This window comes from Phalangium opilio, unplaced genomic scaffold (genome assembly GCF_054372755.1).
Source record: "Phalangium opilio isolate 3A_F unplaced genomic scaffold, DU_Popi_V2 ptg000077l_1, whole genome shotgun sequence".
In the NCBI taxonomy this organism is placed as follows: Eukaryota; Metazoa; Arthropoda; class Arachnida; order Opiliones; family Phalangiidae; genus Phalangium; species Phalangium opilio.
Window position 1 is genome coordinate 3,188,513 of NW_028324185.1, and position 21,810 is coordinate 3,210,322.

General features: G+C 38.0%; 1 protein-coding gene and 2 long non-coding RNA genes across 3 annotated transcripts; 2 read left to right on the forward strand and 1 right to left on the reverse strand.

Annotated features, from left to right (window-relative positions):
* The first annotated feature begins 11,259 nt into the window (after positions 1 to 11,259).
* On the forward strand, positions 11,260 to 11,694 carry LOC149656799 (uncharacterized). The gene is made up of 3 exons (XR_016370085.1): positions 11,260 to 11,326; positions 11,414 to 11,477; positions 11,639 to 11,694. It is a non-coding gene; the product is annotated as an uncharacterized LOC149656799 (long non-coding RNA).
* A 283-nt stretch (positions 11,695 to 11,977) lies between these two features.
* LOC149656800 (uncharacterized) lies at positions 11,978 to 12,412 on the forward strand. Its single transcript, XR_016370084.1, has 3 exons — positions 11,978 to 12,044; positions 12,132 to 12,195; positions 12,357 to 12,412. It is a non-coding gene; the product is annotated as an uncharacterized LOC149656800 (long non-coding RNA).
* A 1,243-nt stretch (positions 12,413 to 13,655) lies between these two features.
* LOC149656801 (uncharacterized) lies at positions 13,656 to 21,068 on the reverse strand. Its single transcript, XM_089844546.1, has 8 exons — positions 20,554 to 21,068; positions 17,210 to 17,402; positions 16,962 to 17,147; positions 16,840 to 16,896; positions 14,797 to 16,521; positions 14,537 to 14,730; positions 14,303 to 14,462; positions 13,656 to 14,195 (listed from the first exon to the last, which is right to left on the reverse strand). The coding sequence occupies exons 2-8, from the start codon at positions 17,400 to 17,402 to the stop codon at positions 13,897 to 13,899; spliced, it is 2,814 nt and encodes a 937-aa protein (XP_089700672.1). The 5' UTR covers positions 20,554 to 21,068; the 3' UTR covers positions 13,656 to 13,896.
* Between the last annotated feature and the right edge of the window lie 742 nt (positions 21,069 to 21,810).

The following is a 21,810-nucleotide window of genomic DNA, read 5'->3' on the forward strand; positions in this document are numbered from 1 at the left end:
ACGAACATAGTTGACTAAAATTGCTTCAAGAAAAGATTGTTCGCAGTTGTTTGGCGAGTACAGGTAGTGCTCAACTAGGTGCTGTTCACCCACATAGTCTGATCGTTTTATAAAGTTATTGCATTTTCACATATAATACCTTGAAAAACGTGATTCATGTAAATTAGTGGACCTTATTTTATAATCATTATTGGCATATCATTTTTATAATATTGCTAAACATAAGAATTAAACACTCATTCGTTGTTAGAATATAACGTAACGGTCATATTAGTTTTTTTGTTGACTTATTGTGATCAAGATGTTAAATCAATTACAAGTTGTCTTCATTGGTTGCCATAGATTTATTGCAACCAACATTTCCAAGATCATTCAGACTGTTTGAATATGTTCTTTTTCTTGACTGCTTCTGGAAAGCACAGAATTATGTATTTTTGGATGTATATATTTGTAATTATATATTACAACAATTATATATATTCGAGATAATTTGGGCCTTCCTGACCATATTCATTTTGGTGAAATAAACATGTTTACATCAACCAAGCAATTTTAATTTTGTTTTCTTTGTATTCGTATATATTCATGATAATTAGGGTCTGCCTGACCATTTTCATTTTGGTGACACAAACATGTTTACAGTCCAGCAACCACGCAATTTTAAGTTTGTTTTGTTGGTATTCGCATGTAGCATTTTCAGATCATTAAGGTGAAATTGAACATTTTCATTTTCATGATATACAGTTAATGTTTGTTAAAATTATATGGAAATGAAATTTGAATTTAAATGTAGTTCTTAAATAGGTTAATTTTTAATTACTGGAAAAAAACCGAGAAAATTAACGGAAATGTGAATGAATACTCTCATGACGTTTCTTGGTTTGGGAAAACGTAGAAAAAAGTTTTCCATTTATATAATTACAGCGCATCATCCGTTCTCGACATCATTCAGCTATTTCCATTTTGTTGATTACTTTGTGACTATACAGAAACATCATATGATATACACGCAATTCGAATTTTGTTTAATTGTACTCGCATATTATATGGAAACCAAAAACGGATTTATGTACTAAGAACGTGGGATCATAGCTTTAGCCTCTAGTACCATCCTCGCATACTTTATTGAGAAACTTCGTCTGCTTATATTTTGACTCCACCCACAAATTCTGTATAGAGATCGAAAATATCATTGTTATCTCTATTTTCGTGATTAAATATTTCGTTCCGAAAATGCACCAGTGGTAAAAAAGCATAGTGGACAACAATGTGATATAACTCCCGATTGAGTGGAATTAAGTTTTAAAGTTAAGAATAAGAATATAAATAATTGATGTTTTTTTTTATTAAGTATCTAGTTTTTCTTCAACATCAAATATTTAAATTCCTGACTTTAAAACTTAATTCCACTAAATCGGGAGTTATATCGCATTGTTATCCACTTTGCTTTTTTACCACTGGCGCAATTTCGGAAAAAATATTTAACCACGAAAATAGAGATAAGAATGGCATTTTCGATCTCTAGAAGTCGCTATATACAGAATTTGTGGGTGGAGTCAAAATATAAGCAGACGAAGTTTCTCAATAAAGTATGCGAGGATAAGTAGTGAATTTGCTACGTTCAACGTTCTTCTTACATAAATCCGTTTTTGGTTTTCGGTATGTTGACTGCTTAGGAAAAGAAGTAAACACTTTTTAATTTAAAAATATTTTGTAGTTAATTTACTTTTTATTCATATAACGCATCAATTAAGGTCTAACCTAGCATATTACTACTTTGGTTGATTTGAACAATATTAAACGAGAATAATGAATAATTCTAAGATAGTATCGTTTGTAATTATATATTATGTTGCATCGTTATTTATTTTCTTGAAAATTACTTTCCGGCTACTAAAACACACGGTTAAAACCAAAAGCAGTTTCTTATTTCACTTCATTTTCATTATTCGTTTCGCAAAATATAGAAAAAATTTTAATTGACAAACTTCATAGTCGTTCCTTTGTGTTCAAACTAATTTTTCGTTATTTTCCTTTGCAATCATACATTAAACGCATCAAGATTATTTAAACTATTTCATTATTTTCTTTGTATTGTATGTTTCTGAAAACACAGATATGTGGATTTTACGCTGTATGTTATTGCAATCATATATTATAACCAATTTCGAGATAAATAGGGTCTTCCTAACCATTTTCCTTTTGGTGATTACTTTGCGGCCCTGAACATGTTTACAACAACACGCAATTTTAAATTTGTTCGGTTTGTATTTGAATATCATAACGAACCCACCAGTCCCAGATCAATAAGGTGACATTTTCATTTTCATAATTATTTTCTGAAACACAATTTAAAATGAAGAAAATTATTTTATATATTAATACGCATCCACCATTGCCGAGGTCATTAGAGGAAAACAAAGAACTAGTATTTTAGAGAAGCTTAATTAGTCATCATATTTCAAACGCATCGAAACTATCTGAGATCATTAAGCTCTAGCTGTTATCCATGACTTCGATCGCATAGAATTGGTGTTTCTCATTGAATTATTGCACAGCAAACAACAGAACCTGAGCTCCAAAAGCAAAGCAAAACTAATGCAACGGCTAATTAAAATAAAGAAACGTTGAAATTATCCCACCGAAAGATTTGTGTCTAATAAATTTTTTGCAACTTAAATAAATGTTGGATGAATGATACGGTAAAAATATTAAAAACGAGAGCATATACGGCATGGCGAAGTAAATTTTTGGAAGTAAATTGAATTATAGGGATATTAAAAACCATGGATAAATAAAGCATATTATATTATGCCATCATTTCCACCATGTTCATAGCTGAACTAGCAATGAAAGTTATAACAAGTCTGACTATGCTTCAACTTAATTATTAAAGCGTCTTTTTCATTTGAAGGAAAAGGAGACCAAAACAATTTAAAAACACCACTGTGCTATAACTCTGACGCCTGTAGAGATCTAGCGGTAAATTTTGTCACAACGAATTATCACAATTGTATGATTGTCAGCGAATTAGATTTCAAAGTTATCCAGCATGATTGTTAACGTTTCTCCATAATAAAGATAAATTATGTGTAGTCACTCAAAAAGGGAACACGCAGCAAAGAATGAAAGCTTGCCCGATCAGACCCATAACCGCGGCAATTTAATAGCGGTCGTAACTCTTGGCCCTATAATATAAAATATACAACTGAAGATTAAACAATTGTTGAAATGAATATTGTACTACTTCCGGCTCTCTATTTTCTAGTTGACACGTGGTTAAACTATGTCTAAATATTCCTCCCCGACTCAATACAGGATAATCAGCGGATTAGCCAACACAAACAGAACAAACCTTGACACACCCACTCATACACACACACACAAAGAAACACAAAGAAACACACACATACGGGCACACGATTGACACTTGGGGACCGGTAAGGAGTGATTGACATCTGAGGACCCAATTAACTATAGTTCATTAAAAAGAGGATTTCATAATTAGTTGAGCGCCGTAAAGCATATAATTAAACACTCGCTGTGGAAAAAGAACCCAAGACATTTATATGTAGGGACCTGAAAACACACGATATTTTCACCGCATAAATGGGGACCTTTATTCCAGATTACTTTCAAATTTCAGATATAGATGTCGCTAGGTGAAAGTCCCCACTTGTCAATGAAGTCACTGCGTGGATCTTGAAAGTGTATAATCAACAAATGTCCCCAGATATAAGGTTGGAAGACGGTTTAGGTCCCCACTTGTAAACCTGAAATTAGCTCAAAACTTAAGCGTTAAGCTAGAAATAGGACTGATTACTTAAATTTCATTCTGATAATCAATATTTTAACTATAAAATTATAATATACATTAAATTTGAAAATGTGTGTTTAAAAGAGCCCACTTGTCGGTTGAAATGACTGTGAAGGTCCCCACTTGTAAATTTATCGAGTGTGGAAAATTAAATTGAAATACCATTTGGAACCGTATAGGCTTCGACACTAATACAAAATCTAATAAAATCTAATAATTTATTAATAAAAACTGTCATTGTACACAAAGACGCGAAAAAGTAAGAGATAAGTGCAGAAAATTAATTGTTTGAAGTAACAGATATTCAAATTTTCATTTTTGAAGACGTGATTATAAAACATCAATTATTTGAAAAAATTTCTTATCTTAGTTTTTTTCACCAAAATTCCTTTAGTAAAATATTTTATCCTTAAACATGTGCATCATTTTAAAAATAGAAAACGTATGCTTAACGTGTTCGTTTGTTTTAAAGTTTTCAAGGTTTCAAAAATTGACGTGTTGTATATCTCTCAAAAGATCACGATCAAGCTACAGATCGTTATGACTCTAATAAATACATCACAGCCAAAAGGCGAATGTAATTTTCGGTTCGCAATATTTTCAAAAATGAAAATTTGAATATCTGTTACTTCAAACAATTAATTTTCTACACTTATCTCTTACTTTTTCGCGTCTTTGTGTACAATGACAGTTTTTATTAATATCTGTCACTTCAGTCTTAATATAAATTAAAACTGTTTAGAAACTAGTATTTTAAAACGTATACTGAAAAGCAGGTGCTCCATTTAAGTCTTGTGGTGTTGCGCGTATATTAGTTACCACGTTTGAACTAACAAGGCCCTAACCATCTATTATAGAAGTATTAATCTTGATTGCTTCAACGCCCAGTCCAACTCAAATTGCCTTCCCGTCGTTTTCACGTGAAAAGCACAGTGGATGCAATAATACAAATAGATTCCGAAGACTTAGGCTAAAACATTATTGCGTAGACCTGTGTACAAAAACAATCTATACACCTGTGCACAAACATATTCCATAGACCTGCGCTGGGTGACCACATTTCCTAAATTTTATAATTTTTCCTATTTTCGGATGTCTTTCTATTAGTTCCTATAATTTCGATAATTTTCCAATATTTTCCTATTTTTTGAAATTGTTGATATTTTGTGCGCTCTCACTTTTGGTTTTATTATATATCACCAAAGCTATGGAAGCCTCTAAAAATATTTTTGATGTTTTAAAGTTATTACGTTCCATAAGTATGACACTTCCTATATTACGAAATGCTAGAGACTTAATGAGAGCTAGTTCGAGAACGACGCGAGAATTGACTACACGCGATTTTCTACTCCATCTTCCTATTTAGTCTGTACTAAGCCTTTGACAGGGCCTCATCAGGCGTCGCTTTACGAGAATCTATGACGTTTCATTTACGTCACTTTGAGACAAGCTCTCATTTTCCAGTGACAAATTTATGTAACATATCTTACGAACTTATGGTTATAATTAAACCAAAGCTCCTTTGTAAATCTTGTTTTATTACTTTCAAAGCATTTGCAACCTATATTTTGCTATTTTTTCAAGAGTAGTTCTCTTGTCTTTTCCTGTTTTTTTAATTATACACCTATATCTATATAAATCAAAGTCCTGACTGACTGACAGACTGACTGATAATCATCGCCCAGCCCAAACCGCTGGCCCCAGAAGGCTGAAAATTTGGAGGAACGTTACTCGTAAGTAGTAGGCGCGTACTAAGAAAGATTTTCCAATCCGCCGCCATCTTCATAAATGGCGCCCAGAAATGTAACAAATCTTCTCTTTGTAAGAAAGTCCGTGAGTTTCAACCGATTTCACAAATATTTAGTACACTGGATTCCTTTAACCTATAGACGGGTCTTGGTCTTTCGGGATCGATTTGTTGCCATCATTTTAAATGGCGGCCAGATATTTAAAAACCTTTCTTTATAGAATGTCTGCGTGTAAAGTAATAAAAAATGTCCCGACGAGCTGATGGGCGACGCCGAGTGCCTTCGCTCCTAGGATGCTACAAAAATATTAGTCGAATCAGTAAAATGTACCCATACTTGATGGAAGTTCTTACTACACTCAAGCGATGCCGCGGGTAACAGCTAGTCTCCTATAATTTCCTGTAAATCAATTGTAAATTTCCTATTTTCCTATAACTATTACAAGGTAATTTGTGGTCACCCTGAGTGCACAAACATATTTCGTAGATAACATAGACTTGTGAAAACACATGTCATATAATTGTGTACAAACAGATCCCGTAGACTTGTGCACAAACAGATCCCTTAGAATTGTGCAAAAACAGATCCCTTAGAATTGAGCACAAACTGATGTCATAGACTTGCGCACAAAATTATGTCATAGACTTACGCACAAACAGATGTCATAAACTTGTGCAAAAAGAGATGTTATATACCTGTACACAAAACGATTCCATACCCCTATGCTCAAAAATATGCTCAAGAATATCTCGTACACCAGTGCACAAAAGTACTGCATATCCATTTGCACAAAAATATCCCGTATCCATTTGCAGAAAAATGTTCTTTAGACCTGTGCACAAACAGATGCAGTGGCCTTTGCAAAGACAGATTCCTTGGCCCTCTGCACAAACCGATTCAGTAGGCTTGTGCACAAAAATATTCCGTAGACCTGTGCACAAAAATATTCCGTAGACCTGTGCACAAACAGATACCGTAGACATGTGCACAAACAGATACCGTAGACATGTGCACAAACAGATACCGTAGACATGTGCACAAACAGATACCGTAGACATGTGCACAAACATTCCGGATACTTGGACACAAACGGAAGTCACAGGGTTGTGCACAAACAGATGTCATAGACTTGCACAAAAAAATACATCATAGACTTGCGCAATAAGAGATGTCAAGGATATGTGCACATCAGAATCCACGGACTAGTGCAAAAACAGAAGTCTTAGACTTGTTTACAAACAGAAGTCATAGACCTGTTTCCATAAAGATTCCATACCCATTTGCACAAAACAATTTCATACCCATTTGCTCGAAACGATTCCATACCCATTTGAACAAAACGATTCCATACCCATTTGAACAAAACGATTCCATAGACCTGTGCCCAAAGAGATTCCATAAAACAGTGCACAAAAGATTCCCTAGACCTGTGCTCAAAAAAATGTGCCGTAGGCCTGTGCACAAACAGATGCCGTACACCTGTAAAGAAACAGATTCCGTAAACCTGTGCACAAACAGATGCCGTAGGCCTGTGTACAAACAGATTCCGGAGATCTGTGCACAGATTCCGTAGCCATGTGCACAAACAAATTGCGTAGACTTGTACACAAGTGGAAGTCACAGGCTTGTGCACAACAGATGTCATAGACATGTTCAAACCAGATTCCATAGTTTTGTGCACAAACACAGAAGTCATAGACATGTGCACAAAAACATTCTATACTTGTGCACATCAAGTTTCCATAGACCTGTGCACAAAAGATTTCATGGAGATGTGCACAAAATATTTCATGGAACTGTGCACATTGGAGATCTTTTATTAAATAAAAAACTAACACCTATAACAGCACAGGGATCAGTGGCTTTATTTAAAGCACTAGTGAGTTTCCGTTCTTATAAATCTGAAAATAATCGTGCGCATCTCCTTCGACATCGCTTTCATATTATGACAATTGAAGCTATAACCCCCCAAACTTGAAAATTGTGTCTTTCACGTAAGATTTTGCAATTTTTTTCCGTGGAGAGGAAAAACACTTGTACAAAACCGGTCTTGAAGTTTAAAAGCCTTATTACATTTTACTTTCCAAAAGGAAATGCAGAAATTAAACGACGCCATGTTTACTAAGTTGATGGAAAATTTTAAACCTATTCCTTCAAGAGAACTAACGAAAGTGTACGTCTGCGGTAAACACGCTATTATTCACGACGTTGAGTATTTAATGTACCTTGTTCCCTGGCCACGATTTTCCTCTTGTTCATGTCACTTGGGGACTGAGAAATACTTTCCTACTTTCTACGCTATGTATTTTTACAAACATACGCCACGAAACGTTTTGGAAAACGCCAATTACATGTAAGTGCATAAATTATATTTTGCGGGAATAACTCTTATGGACTTACTTTAACCTCGCTTTTATCTTATTTGTGTGGTGCCCTCGAGGGTGCCCTGAACTTTCAAAGTATCTATAATTTCGAAAACAAACAGCTAGTAAACATTACCTTTTAAGGAAGCACAATAAAACCAGGGAAAACGGTAAAGGGTATAGAAATACTTCAAACCCTCAGAATAGTCGTAGAAAGCAAAGGGGAAAAAGTCGAAAATAAGACATATCTGAAAAGGCACAGTTTGACTATTTTAATCGTCGGATGAAAGTTTGGCAAGCAATAGCAAACACAGAAAAACGTACTTCGCCTAAAATACTTATCACGGAAGTTCACAATCATTTCGAAAACCTTACATCAAGTTCCAATAGATCCTCTCGGTAACACCATGAGGACGCAAAAGAAATCAATGGCCACGAGGTAGATATCCCTCTCGGTAACACCATAAGGACGCAAAAGAAATCATGACCACGAGGTAGATATCCCGCTCGTGGCTACGGATATCACCACGGCAATTAAGGTTATAGCCATAGACACCGCTTCTCTTCCCGACCAACAACCAGAACTTAATCGCAATGATTTCCACCTTGATAGATAGATGATCATACGTTCCTGCGTCCCTTAAACGTACTGTCTAAAGGGGGCAATGAAAAGGACCTGAAGAACTCGCGTTCTATTCGCTAGCGAAACGGGAATAGAGGGCGCCGCAATCACTACCCCCTGCAGCTTGGTTTTCCTGTGTATAGTGGAGATCAAACAATCCAAAACATATGGGCTATGGCAGCTTTAACGCTAGAGGTGAAAGAAATTGTGCTGTTCTTTTTTGTCATAACTCAAAATAACAATGAACAAAAGTCGGAGTTATCATTTCACACATTGATTAAAATTACGTAGTCTTTTTAGTTAGAGACCCTTTCTGGTTCTCCCTGAACATTCTTTCCCTTCTTCTAATGCTCCTGTCTTGTCTCCAATGCACTTTAGAATTTCCAACATAGTGAGATTCACAATAATGAAAAAAAAAAGAATTATCGATTCTTCTACTAATTATAAGACGAATCTGCCTAGTGAAACATCCAAGATATAAAACAGAATAATGTTAAAATTCAAATTAGGTTAAAATTTTATGGATAATTTAGATAAGTACCTCCGAGGCTCCGACTAATTGCGCAAGGCCGTGCCTTCTAATATGAGCGGCTTGTTATTATCAAGGTTTATCAACTGAATAAATTTCCCCCTTTTCCAAAAAATTACTTAATTTTGCATGTTTTTACCTCAAAAATATTGGTACTTTTCCAAATTATTCCCTTTTCCACAATATTTTTATTTTACGTCATTTCTACCCTAATTTAAAGAGCGGCGCACAAAAGTGCCACTCGTCTTTTAATTAACAAAATTCTCGAGGCACGCTCCACGTCAAAAGAAATTTATCGAGAGATTTGATAAAATTTGTGACAATCGTGGCTCAAGACATGGAGCGTGCCACGAGAATTTTGTTAAAAGTAAGGCAGGGAGTTATGGGATTGGTCGGACGTAATTATTTAAAATTATCCATGAAATCTTTAATTAATTTGAAATAATAAACCATATAATTAGTAAAATAATCGATGAAAAATGACTTGACTTTCCTTTCCACCCTCCCTTTAATGACGGCAAAGCCATTTGAGATTCCATAGTTTTAGTGCATTAATAACGCGGAAAGCCGGCAATGGCAAATTCGAGGCAACTGATTTATTCTGAACAGTATATAGTTCCACGCAGTGTGAATAGGTGGCGTCTACGTAGTTTTCGCTAGCAAATAATGGTTTTTTAAAATCGTCAATTTTCTAATCAGCCGGATTAGAAAACAGTTTCAACCTTGGGAAATCCCTTTCCCAACCTCGTCCGCCACGCAGCCACAAAGACCGTTACGTGACTTCTCCAAAGGGGACTATGTGGCGTTCAACGCCTCTCTCGAAGACTTTGGGGCCATCTCTCTTGATGAGTGCTATAAGACACTTTCTTCGCCGTGATCAAAATGGGCTATGACTGTTTTGTCCCGTTTCGAGACATTCACCCTGTTTATCCGTCTAAGTCTGCTTTATCTCAAAAATCCTTTTATAGTAAAGCCGCTACGTATAAACGGTACTTCCGCCTATATACCTGACTATATCGGAACGTCCGCTCTGCTCTCACCAAGGCACAACGAAAATGTAAACGGAAAAAGGAACGCCACTGGGAGTATATGATAGAGACCAATGAGAAAGCCTTCTTTTCCCACGTGAACAGCAAGAGAAAGACCAAATTCATTATCACGGAACTGGAGTGCGCTGCTGATGGCCTTACTGCCCACCTAGCAGAAATCGCTAACATTTTAAACAGTTATTTCACTAGTGTTGCCTGGAACTCGCTGCCTTCTGCCATGTCCGGTACCTATTCCCATACCCTCTGTTCCTGTGACTACCACGCGGACCTGACCCCTGTAGCAATTTCGACGTTGGACCGACGCAGTCGGTAAGAGGTCCAACCGACATTAACGCAAAAGCGTCGGTGGGCTTTACTTTGAACCGTCGAAATGTCCGGGTCATATGAAGGTCGGCCCGACTGTCGACCGACATTGTTTTGCCGTCACTGAAAATTAGCTGTTGCCGACTCGATAACTACGTTACCCCAACCGGAATTTGATTACCAACCGAAGTCGGCTTTCTCAACAGTTAATGGTCTCTTTAATTGACTGTTTCAGGTTGGTTAGTAGTCGTTTAATGGTGTACTTACCAGTTGGATAATGGTTGGTTTACGCGTTGGTTAAGAGTCGCTTAATCGTCCGTAAGTAGTGGTATTAGCCTCTATTTAAACTCTTAATGATCGGCTTCCGGGTACATTAAAGGTCGGCTAACGGGTATATTAAAGGTCGGCTTACACGTAGTTTAATGGTCGGGTCACATAGAACTTAATGGTCGGGTCCGCTAACACATATCTTAATGGTCGGCTTCCGAGTACATTAAAGGTCGGCTTACGGGTACATTAAAGGTCGGCTTACGGGTAATGGTCGGCTTACGGGTATATTAAAGGTCGGCTTACACATAACTTAATGGTCGGGTCCGCTTACACATATCTTAATGGTCGGCTTCCGGGTACATTAAAGGTCGGCTTACGGGTATATTAAAGGTTGGCTTACGGGTAATGGTCGGCTTACGGGTATATTAAAGGTCGGCTTACACATAACTTAATGGTCGGGTCCGCTTACACATATCTTAATGGTCGGCTTCCGGGTACATTAAAGGTCGGCTTACGGGTATATTAAAGGTTGGCTTACACATACTTTAGTGGTCGGGTCACACATAACTTAATGGTCGGGTCCGCTTACACATATTTTAATGGTCGGCTTTCGGGTACATTAAAGGTCGGCTTACGGGTAATGGTCGGCTTACGGGTATATTAAAGGTCGGCTTACACATAACTTAATGGTCGGCTTTCGGGTACATTAAAGGTCGGCTTACGGGTACATTAAAGGTCGGCTTACGGGTAATGGTCGGCTTACGGGTATATTAAAGGTCGGCTTACACATAACTTAATGGTCGGCTTTCGGGTACATTAAAGGTCGGCTTTCGGGTACATTAAAGGTCGGCTTTCGGGTACATTAAAGGTCGGCTTTCGGGTACATTAAAGGTCGGCTTACGGGTACATTAAAGGTCAGCTTACGGGTATATTGAAGGTCGGCTTACACATAACTTAATGGTCGGGTCCGCTTACACATATCTTAATGGTCGGCTTACGGGTATATTAAAGGTCGGCTTACACATAACTTAATGGTCGGGTCCGCTTACACATATCTTAATGGTCGGCTTCCGGGTACATTAAAGGTCGGCTTACGGGTATATTAAAGGTTGGCTTACGGGTAATGGTCGGCTTACGGGTATATTAAAGGTCGGCTTACACATAACTTAATGGTCGGGTCCGCTTACACATATCTTAATGGTCGGCTTCCGGGTACATTAAAGGTCGGCTTACGGGTATATTAAAGGTTGGCTTACACATACTTTAGTGGTCGGGTCACACATAACTTAATGGTCGGGTCCGCTTACACATATTTTAATGGTCGGCTTTCGGGTACATTAAAGGTCGGCTTACGGGTAATGGTCGGCTTACGGGTATATTAAAGGTCGGCTTACACATAACTTAATGGTCGGCTTTCGGGTACATTAAAGGTCGGCTTACGGGTACATTAAAGGTCGGCTTACGGGTAATGGTCGGCTTACGGGTATATTAAAGGTCGGCTTACACATAACTTAATGGTCGGCTTTCGGGTACATTAAAGGTCGGCTTTCGGGTACATTAAAGGTCGGCTTTCGGGTACATTAAAGGTCGGCTTTCGGGTACATTAAAGGTCGGCTTACGGGTACATTAAAGGTCAGCTTACGGGTATATTGAAGGTCGGCTTACACATAACTTAATGGTCGGGTCCGCTTACACATATCTTAATGGTCGGCTTACGGGTATATTAAAGGTCGGCTTACACATAACTTAATGGTCGGGTCCGCTTACACATATCTTAATGGTCGGCTTCCGGGTACATTAAAGGTCGGCTTACGGGTATATTAAAGGTTGGCTTACGGGTAATGGTCGGCTTACGGGTATATTAAAGGTCGGCTTACACATAACTTAATGGTCGGGTCCGCTTACACATATCTTAATGGTCGGCTTCCGGGTACATTAAAGGTCGGCTTACGGGTATATTAAAGGTTGGCTTACGGGTAATGGTCGGCTTACGGGTATATTAAAGGTCGGCTTACACATAACTTAATGGTCGGGTCCGCTTACACATATCTTAATGGTCGGCTTCCGGGTACAGTAAAGGTCGGCTTACGGGTATATTAAAGGTTGGCTTACACATACTTTAGTGGTCGGGTCACACATAACTTAATGGTCGGGTCCGCTTACACATATTTTAATGGTCGGCTTTCGGGTACATTAAAGGTCGGCTTACGGGTAATGGTCGGCTTACGGGTATATTAAAGGTCGGCTTACACATAACTTAATGGTCGGCTTTCGGGTACATTAAAGGTCGGCTTACGGGTACATTAAAGGTCGGCTTACGGGTAATGGTCGGCTTACGGGTATATTAAAGGTCGGCTTACACATAACTTAATGGTCGGCTTTCGGGTACATTAAAGGTCGGCTTTCGGGTACATTAAAGGTCGGCTTTCGGGTACATTAAAGGTCGGCTTTCGGGTACATTAAAGGTCGGCTTACGGGTACATTAAAGGTCAGCTTACGGGTATATTGAAGGTCGGCTTACACATAACTTAATGGTCAGGTCCGCTTACACATATCTTAATGGTCGGCTTCCGGGTACATTAAAGGTCGGCTTACGGGTATATTAAAGGTTGGCTTACACATACTTTAGTGGTCGGGTCACACATAACTTAATGGTCGGGTCCGCTTACACATATTTTAATAGTCGGCTTTCGGGTACATTAAAGGTCGGCTTACGAGTATATTAAAAGTCGGTTTGCACACACTTTAATGGTCGGGTCCCACAGGGTTATCGACCAGACAGCTTAATGGTTGGCTAACTAGAGCGTAAATGGTCGGTTTACCATTCATTTACTTTTGGGCTCACTGCCCTATTTATAGTAAGTTTTCCAGTTTCTAGTTGGTCGTCCTTTCCCCACCTGTTTTAGCTTTTATTAAAAATAGTGATATTTGTTTTGGTTATTAAAATGCTATAATATATGTGAAAAATGATATTTTTTATTTTTTTTAACATTTGAAGTTTGAAACTATTTAAACTGCTAACTTTTTGAATGTGAAGCTTCGGAGGACATCTGAATTACCCGCCATTTGCTGGGTTAATTAACAAAATGCAAGTAGAGTTTTTTACTTAAAAATATATTTCTCGCTTAGCTAAAAATAATTGTTGAAGTTTGAGATTTATTTTTGGCAGCAGTTTAAATAGGGTGATCTAAACAATCAATCAGAGAGTTCGTTTTCAAAATAATGTTCATCACTGTTTCGATTTTTATCGCTATTTCTATCATCATGAAAATCCCCGATGTCAGAGTTTATGTCATCTCGAAAGCTTTTTTCTTCATTAAAATGTCCATCATCATCGCTGTTTACAGAGTCAACAATATGGATGTTCTTATTTTTTTTCAGTCGTTTAAGTCTTCCGCCATTACGATCAGCCTTATGTTTAAGCCATTTTATAACTACGGATTCGACCTCATATTCGGTGGCTTTCCTTAATTTGGGATGTGCCATAACAGCAGCTATATTGAAGACAAAAAAATATATGAAAATAATACTCAAATTCTACAAGTAAATAAGCTTGTTGCAGAACTTAAATTATATATATCCCTTTAAAGATATAGCATACCAAATATCACAGTCTTCAAAGTTAATTTTGAAAAGGCAATTTTGCCGTTCGCCCCATTCCAGTTCATTTGTAACACTAAAGCATGGTCAAAGGTTTTTCTTAAAGCTCTCCTGATAATGTCGTCGGAAAATTTTCCTCCCCAAGATTTAAACAACGCAATCTAATTTTTAATATCAAATGCATTTTAACTAACGTATACGCATATCATCGTTCTCAAATTGTTGATACACTTACGGCGTTCTTTTTCTCTTCTTCATTTTGAAGAAGTTCTTCGACAGTTCGTAGTGCAGGTTCATCCGTAATTGGTAGTTTCAAGCTATTGGGTTGTGTTGAACAAAATTCCACATTTTGAACAAAACCCTTTGACATTTCGTCAAACTTTGAATTTAAATCAGTCAACATCATAATGACAGTTTGTTGAAATCTCTCTGCAAAAATTAACAAGTTGTGTATTGAAACGACAATACAAAAGCAATGACAGTAAGATTTATTACCTTCAGACATTAAATTACCAGTTGAAACATTAAGGCTTGACAAGTTATTGACTGGACGGTTTGATCCGGTGATGATTAAATGGCTTGATTCGCTACTGATTGAACGATTTGGTCTGCTAATGACGTTATGGCTTGACCCGCTACCACCTGGACGGTCTGACCCGCTACCACCTGGACGGTCTGACCCTCTATTGTTGGTAGAGCTTAACACGCTAAGTGGTCGGTTTGACCCACTATTGGCGTCCAGGCTTGAACCATTGTTGACTGGACGATTTGACGCGTTGGTGCCTGGACGACTTGACGCGTTGGTGCCTGGACGACTTGACGCGTTGGTACCTGGACGACTTGACGCGTTGGTACCTGGACGACTTGACGCGTTGGTACCTGGACGACTTGACGCGTTGGTACCTGGACGACTTGACGCGTTGGTACCTGGACGACTTGACGCGTTGGTACCTGGACGACTTGACGCGTTGGTGACTGGACGACTTGACGCGTTGGTGACTGGACGACTTGACGCGTTGGTGACTGGACGACTTGACGCGTTGGTGACTGGACGACTTGACGCGTTGGTGGTCAGGTGACTTTCGTTAATGATTTTATGGGTTGACCCTGCAGTGGCTGGACGGATTGGCCCTCTATTGATTGGACGGTTTGAACTGTGAATGACTTGTTGATTAGGACTTAACATTGGACTTTCTTTTTCTTTACGGGTCAAGCCGGCGCTAAATAGCCGATTACGTAGTAACATGGGGCTTGTTAACTGATTACGATTTGACTTAGGGCTGACTAGTTTATTACAGGTTGACTTGGTGCTGACTAGCTTATTGCAGCTTGACTTGGAGCTGACTAGCTTATTGCAGCTTGACTTGGTGCTGACTAGCTCATTGCAGCTTGACTTGGTGCGGGATGATCCGCTGCTGGCTAGACTACGGCGTTTTAGTTTATCGACTATTTTACTTCCTAAACAACCACGTCTAGTTTTTGTTATAGTGCTGGTTTCACTTTGACGTTTCCCAATTTGCACTTCTTTTTCCTCACTGTTTCTTGGTTGATTTGTTTCAGAACTGACAGTAGCCAAGTCTTCTTGGATGTAATTTTGAGGAGACATTTCGTTTAACTCCATTTGAGATGATGTTTGTTTATTTTCTTGCTGCAAAGATTGATCGATAGTTTCGACTGGAGATTCTCGTATGTTGTTTAAACTTGGAGGTGGTACACCTGAATTTAACGCAGGCACTACGCAATTTGGTTCAGGCAATACGATTGAAGAGAAAATTTCTTGTGGTTTATTCAAAGCTTGTGTTTCGTACGATTGAATAGTGGTAACACTTTCTTCATTCTCATCGAAAGTAACCCCTTTATCTGTCTCAACTTTTCCTTGATGTTCACTGCACTTGTACACTACTGGCGCTTTACTGACCTCGTCGATCTGACTTTGCTGTTCAGTATTACCCTTGAGTATTTGAGCTTGGGTTTCGGTAGAATTGGTATTTTCCAACAGATTTGATGTATTGTATTTGTCTGACACAAAACTGGAACTTTCATGAATCGTATATGGGGTTTCTTCATTTATAACTACCGATTTCTCGACTTTTTCGTTAGAATCCAATATATGCTGCGGCTGTGAAATGGTTTTTCGATTAATTTTCCAATTAATAGGAACAAATTCTGGAGCTGTGGGCAACTGAATGCAGGTAGAGGCCTTTTGTTTCAGTGAAGCTTCTAAAATTTATGGAGAAATATTAGTTCGCTTGTTAAATGGCACTTTAAAGGAGTTGAACGGTTCTGTAACTAATCTCATAACAATTTACATGCAAGCATATTATGAGACAATTTAAACCCGTAATGCTGACAGAAAAGTAACTAAAGATAATCCTGATTTAATATCTAAGTAATAATGCTATTTAAATTCTAATAAGAATTATCTTAGTAAACTTGAGCCCAAACACCCGATTACCAAATTATGTAACTTTTTGTTTTGTTTCCGCTTTTAGGTATAATTCTCAATTTGAAAATTTAAATAACTTGCTCTTTATTCACCATTTAAGAAATCCCTTTTTCGTTTCTTCTTTAGCTTCTTTCTTCCTTGTGTCACTCCTATAAATTTTGACTAATTTTAGGCAGAAGAAAGACAAAATACGTAGAGAGTACAGCTAACTTACGATTGTTTTCCCCACTACACTTCTCATCACCTGAACGGTTCGACTCATCCCCATCTCCTATATCACTTTCTTGCTCACTGTCAACAAGTGTACTTCGCTTTCTTTTTCTTTTAATTTCTCTGTCACTTTGCAAGTCAGATGTATCCTCTGCTTTTTTACAAATTTGTCTTGCTTTTTCATATGTTTCTTTAAAAGAGAAACTATGCCTATTTTTCTATCCAGACTTTTGGTCCCCTTGTAATACTTACGAGCGTTCGCCAGAATTTTGATATGGTAGGTTACCCAGTTTGTTAATGGAGGTTGACAAGCCATTTGTAATTTCGTAATTTCACCGCTTTTAGCTTTTGATGGCCAAAAACACTGGTTTTTTCCAATACACCAAGATGTTGGAACAATATCTATAGCTCCGGGCTCATCCACAAAACTAACTATGGCATACATCTGATGGGGAACAAATAAAACTATTATAGGGAATGTAAAGTAGTCCACACCAGGAAATTGAACTAATGTTTTGAAATATGGCCTTGCACTTGGTATCCGAGGGTAAATCCTGGTTGATATGGCAATTCGAACGTCTTTTATGATTCCCAAACCATGTGCAGTAAAATATTTAAAACGTCGCTCCAACCCAACGCCGACTACTTTAGAGAGATTGTTTGTTAAAAAGCTAGATATATTACCTTGCAGACTATTTATATTCAATTATATTTATTAGGCGTCATGTAGCAATGGAACAACGCTAAAAAAACTCTCGTTTGGCACTAATAAGCATTTCCTTTTTAAACTTAAATAGTTATAAGTGTTAATTTGATTTGATAGACGTCCAACAAATATTCCTAATTTGGAAGATGCTAATGGATAATCAAAGAGGTCTTTGACAAATTTGCAAACACATCCGCAAACAAATATTTCCTTGTCTGTGTTTTTATAAATTACTTTCACAACCACAGTTTCACCGGAATTCAACTGAAAGCAATTATCCCCGTTAGATACGGAAACAACAAATTTTGGCGTATGAAGCTTTTTAAAAGTTTCAGCATTTGCAGGCAAAAATGTAAAATTGACTGAAATCGGTTTTTTTAGACTTAAATCTTTTCGAATTCGGGAATTTGCAAATGATTTTGATTCGCCTATTCTTTTAATTAGCTGTTGAAGAGGTTTATTTGGACTTCTCAAATGTTTTTTTATGAAATGGAGGTGATTTTCGAAAGGAAATGCGCTATATGCGTCTAGAGGCCCAAACATCTTTACATCCTGAACGACATGCGACAGAGCATGTACATTCATAACAATGAACTCTAATCCATAAAATTGTTTGGACATGGTTATGAACATTTTAAGTAATTCACCTGCATAATCGGCGTATTCTTTATACAGAGTGGGGTGTGCTAGAATATAAATAGCACAATGAAGTAACCGAAAGTGTTTAAAAACATCATCTTTCAGTATATCTATTAATATTATGGGACCAGTATATAGAAGAAACTGTCTCAGTTCCGTGGCTTTCCAGAGTTTAATATGTTTCACAGCTCGGGGTTTGCGTGCAAATTCAGTCGGAACATACTTTCTACAGTTTACGAGCTTTTCGGACAGAAGATCAGTTAAATGGTTACTTAATCTAACGTAAAGTTTTCCAGTTAACCAACATTTTGCTATTCTTCGGACCACTCCAAGGCAAACCAGATGCATATAGTCCAATGGGAACTGCCTCACCATGTCTATATTCAAGTCTACGAGGGGGGACATGTTTCCAACTAAATGATGAAATTCATCGTCTCGCATTCGAAATAATTCATTACTACGTGGTGGCACACTAAAACTGTCATCATTGAAAATAGTTCGACGAAGATGTCTACTTCCTTTTATAGAACATTTGTCACATGAATAAAAACCAGTGTGACCTTTTGTGTTTTTAACAAAAGCCCGAGCCGGAGTGTCCAAAATAAATGGCCCTTTTAGGTTGCAGATGTAATGTCGGTTTTCATATTCATAGCCATTAACTTCCAAATGCTGTAAGTCAACTATTAAGGGCCTCAAGAATTCCTCTAAATTACCCGGTTTAACCTCTCCACAAAAAACTCCAACTACAAAAGGCTTTCCTATCATACCCAATGAAAAACTAAAAACGCAGGCCAATATGGGCCAAAAATGTTTAGCGGAACTATGGAAAATGGGAAGGCCATCTATGTTTATGGCGAAAGATATTTCACTGTCATAATTTGGATTTTCATGTAAGAATATTTCCAAACCGTCACTTAATCCGGCATGAAAATATTCACCATTTTCTATTGTTAAAACACTAGTTGATCTTGGAGTTTTTAACAGAGTACGTGCATCTTTGGGTAAATTCATCCCATTACCTTGCAACATTACGAGAAGGGCATTAAGAGTTACATGGTTAACATTGTGATTTATGGCCCAGTTTCGCAAACCAGACTGCAAGTCTATTTGTTCTTCTTCGGATGAGCTACTTGAGGTTCCCTCAGAATCCTCCCTATCTGAAGTACTGGGATCTGAACCACGCTCGATATGAAAACCAAGGGAATGGTGACTACCTTGAGAGGAACAGCTAGGACTACCAATATTTGAACCACTAGAATGTGAACTACCCCTATCTGAACCCATAGGTTCAGGACTATCCCTATCAGAACCTAATTCAGGTCCAGTACCATCCCTATCAGAACCTAATTCAGGTCCAGTACCATCCCTATCAGAACCTAATTCAGGTCCAGTACCATCCCTATCAGAACCTAATTCAGGTCCAGTACCATCCCTATCAGAACCTAATTCAGGTCCAGTACCATCCCTATCGAGGCAATTCCGTTCAGGACCATCCCTATCGAGGCAATTCCGTTCAGGACCATCCCTATCGAGGCAATTCCGTTCAGGACCATCCCTATCTAGACATTTACGTTCAGGACTACCCCTAACTGAACAATGAGGCTGAGGACTACCCATATCAGAAGAGTCAATATTATGATCACCTGTAATTGAACTACCATGATGAGAGCTCGCCAAATTTAAACCTATTGAAATTGGACTATCATGATTTAACCCAACACGTGTTGTAGTTTGGGAAACCAAAGTATAAGAACTAGCGGTGCTTGACGCACAGGTCTGATTTTCCAAAATATTATTAGTATCTTCGACTCTCTCTAGAACATTCGCAAGATATCGAGCTCTTTTTCGGCGCTTCTGCCTAATGCTTAATTCATCGAGGGACTTGTAACTACCCCTTGAAGAATGATTCTCACTCATCTTGCCTTTTTAACAAAAACACCCACTTAATTACCTAACATTAATGCTATAACACTATAAATGTAGTTTTTACCAGATAATATTAGTAACCCTTTCGAAAATAAATATCCTTACCATGTGATTTGATTCTCGTAATTTTAATGATAATTTTCAAATCTAATTTTAGAATTATAATTGTAAGCCAGACTTAGTATTGAAAGTTTGCTCCGGCCCAAACACGTTGACCAATAATCAGCCCAAGGCTTAATGAAAGGCCAAAACGTAGGGCTACTAAGCCCTAGCCCTTAAATAAATAAATAAACCTGGAACAAAAAAAAACAAATAATTTTCTTACCTTTTTAACAATGTTTCTTTATATCGATCTTGAAGCCGTGCTAGCGTAAAATAATACTAAAAAAACGAAACCTAATTGAAAAAAAACTAAGCGGTCCACTCCATACCCTAGGATTTCTTCTCAACCTCCCAAACGCGACGCGGCGACGGGAATCACGGGATGAATACAACGGTTACAGGAACTTACGGCTACAGCTGTAGGAAGGAGTTCGAAGAAGGGCAGTATATAAGGATGTTTATTTTAGTAGTCAAGCTGGGTTTTGGCTATAGTATACCTCAGCACATTTCGAGTGATTTTAGTAATCAAGGGCAAGGCATTCTTTTCATGACTATAGACATTTTATTAGTAGTAAAACTGGCTAGTAATTAAGCTTGCAGATTTCGATTTAATTTAGTAGTATAATGGAAACTTTTTAAATGCCGTAACTAGTGCCTTATGTGCAGCCCTGTTTGAAGCTCATTGCATGGAGGAAGGATACTTGCTGAATTATGGCACCTCGCGTGCGTACTAGTTGGCATCTCCTGTCATAGCCAATTAGATCGCTCGCTCTACGACGCAAGCTGCTCGCGCTATAGCTATAGCGCGAGCAGTTTGCGTCGTAGAGCGCGTGATCGAGTGGGCTATGCTCTTATAGAGCTCGTATCCTTCCTCCACGCTCTTTGGTTGTAAATTCTATGGTGAACACGCCGAGCTATAGCGAAATGGCATCCCGCGCATTTGAATATGCTATTCTCTCTGAGTATAAAACACAGGGACTGCTAACTCTCTGTAAGGGCGCCGCAGAACAACGTAAAATTATGCTTGATAGCTATTCGCCACCAGGGAGAAATATTTAAATAGACCCAGTAGTAATGAAAGGCATTCATAAGTATACTAGCTCTATTATACAAAAATTATCGGACACTGCAAGTAATATTTAAAAATGCATTTAATAAACGAATGGCTCTTAAATGTTTACCTTACATTGGTAAGAAACTTTTACATATATACGGTAGATGGTGCACTCAACCTTAACAATCGCGCCTTTTTTGAATGATTGATAATTGAAACTCCGATCTTGTTTTTTGCCTACTCCGCTTTTAAGTTGGCTTGGTGGGTCACATATTAGGAGTTGGCTTTTGGTACATTTTGAGGTCGGCTGACCAAGTCAAGGTTAAAGTCGGCTGCTCGACTCTTTACCAGTCGAGTTGCGGTTTGTTCCAGCCTGATTATAATTAAACGTGTAGAGGTCGGCTTGCCCGACTACTTACCGGTCGT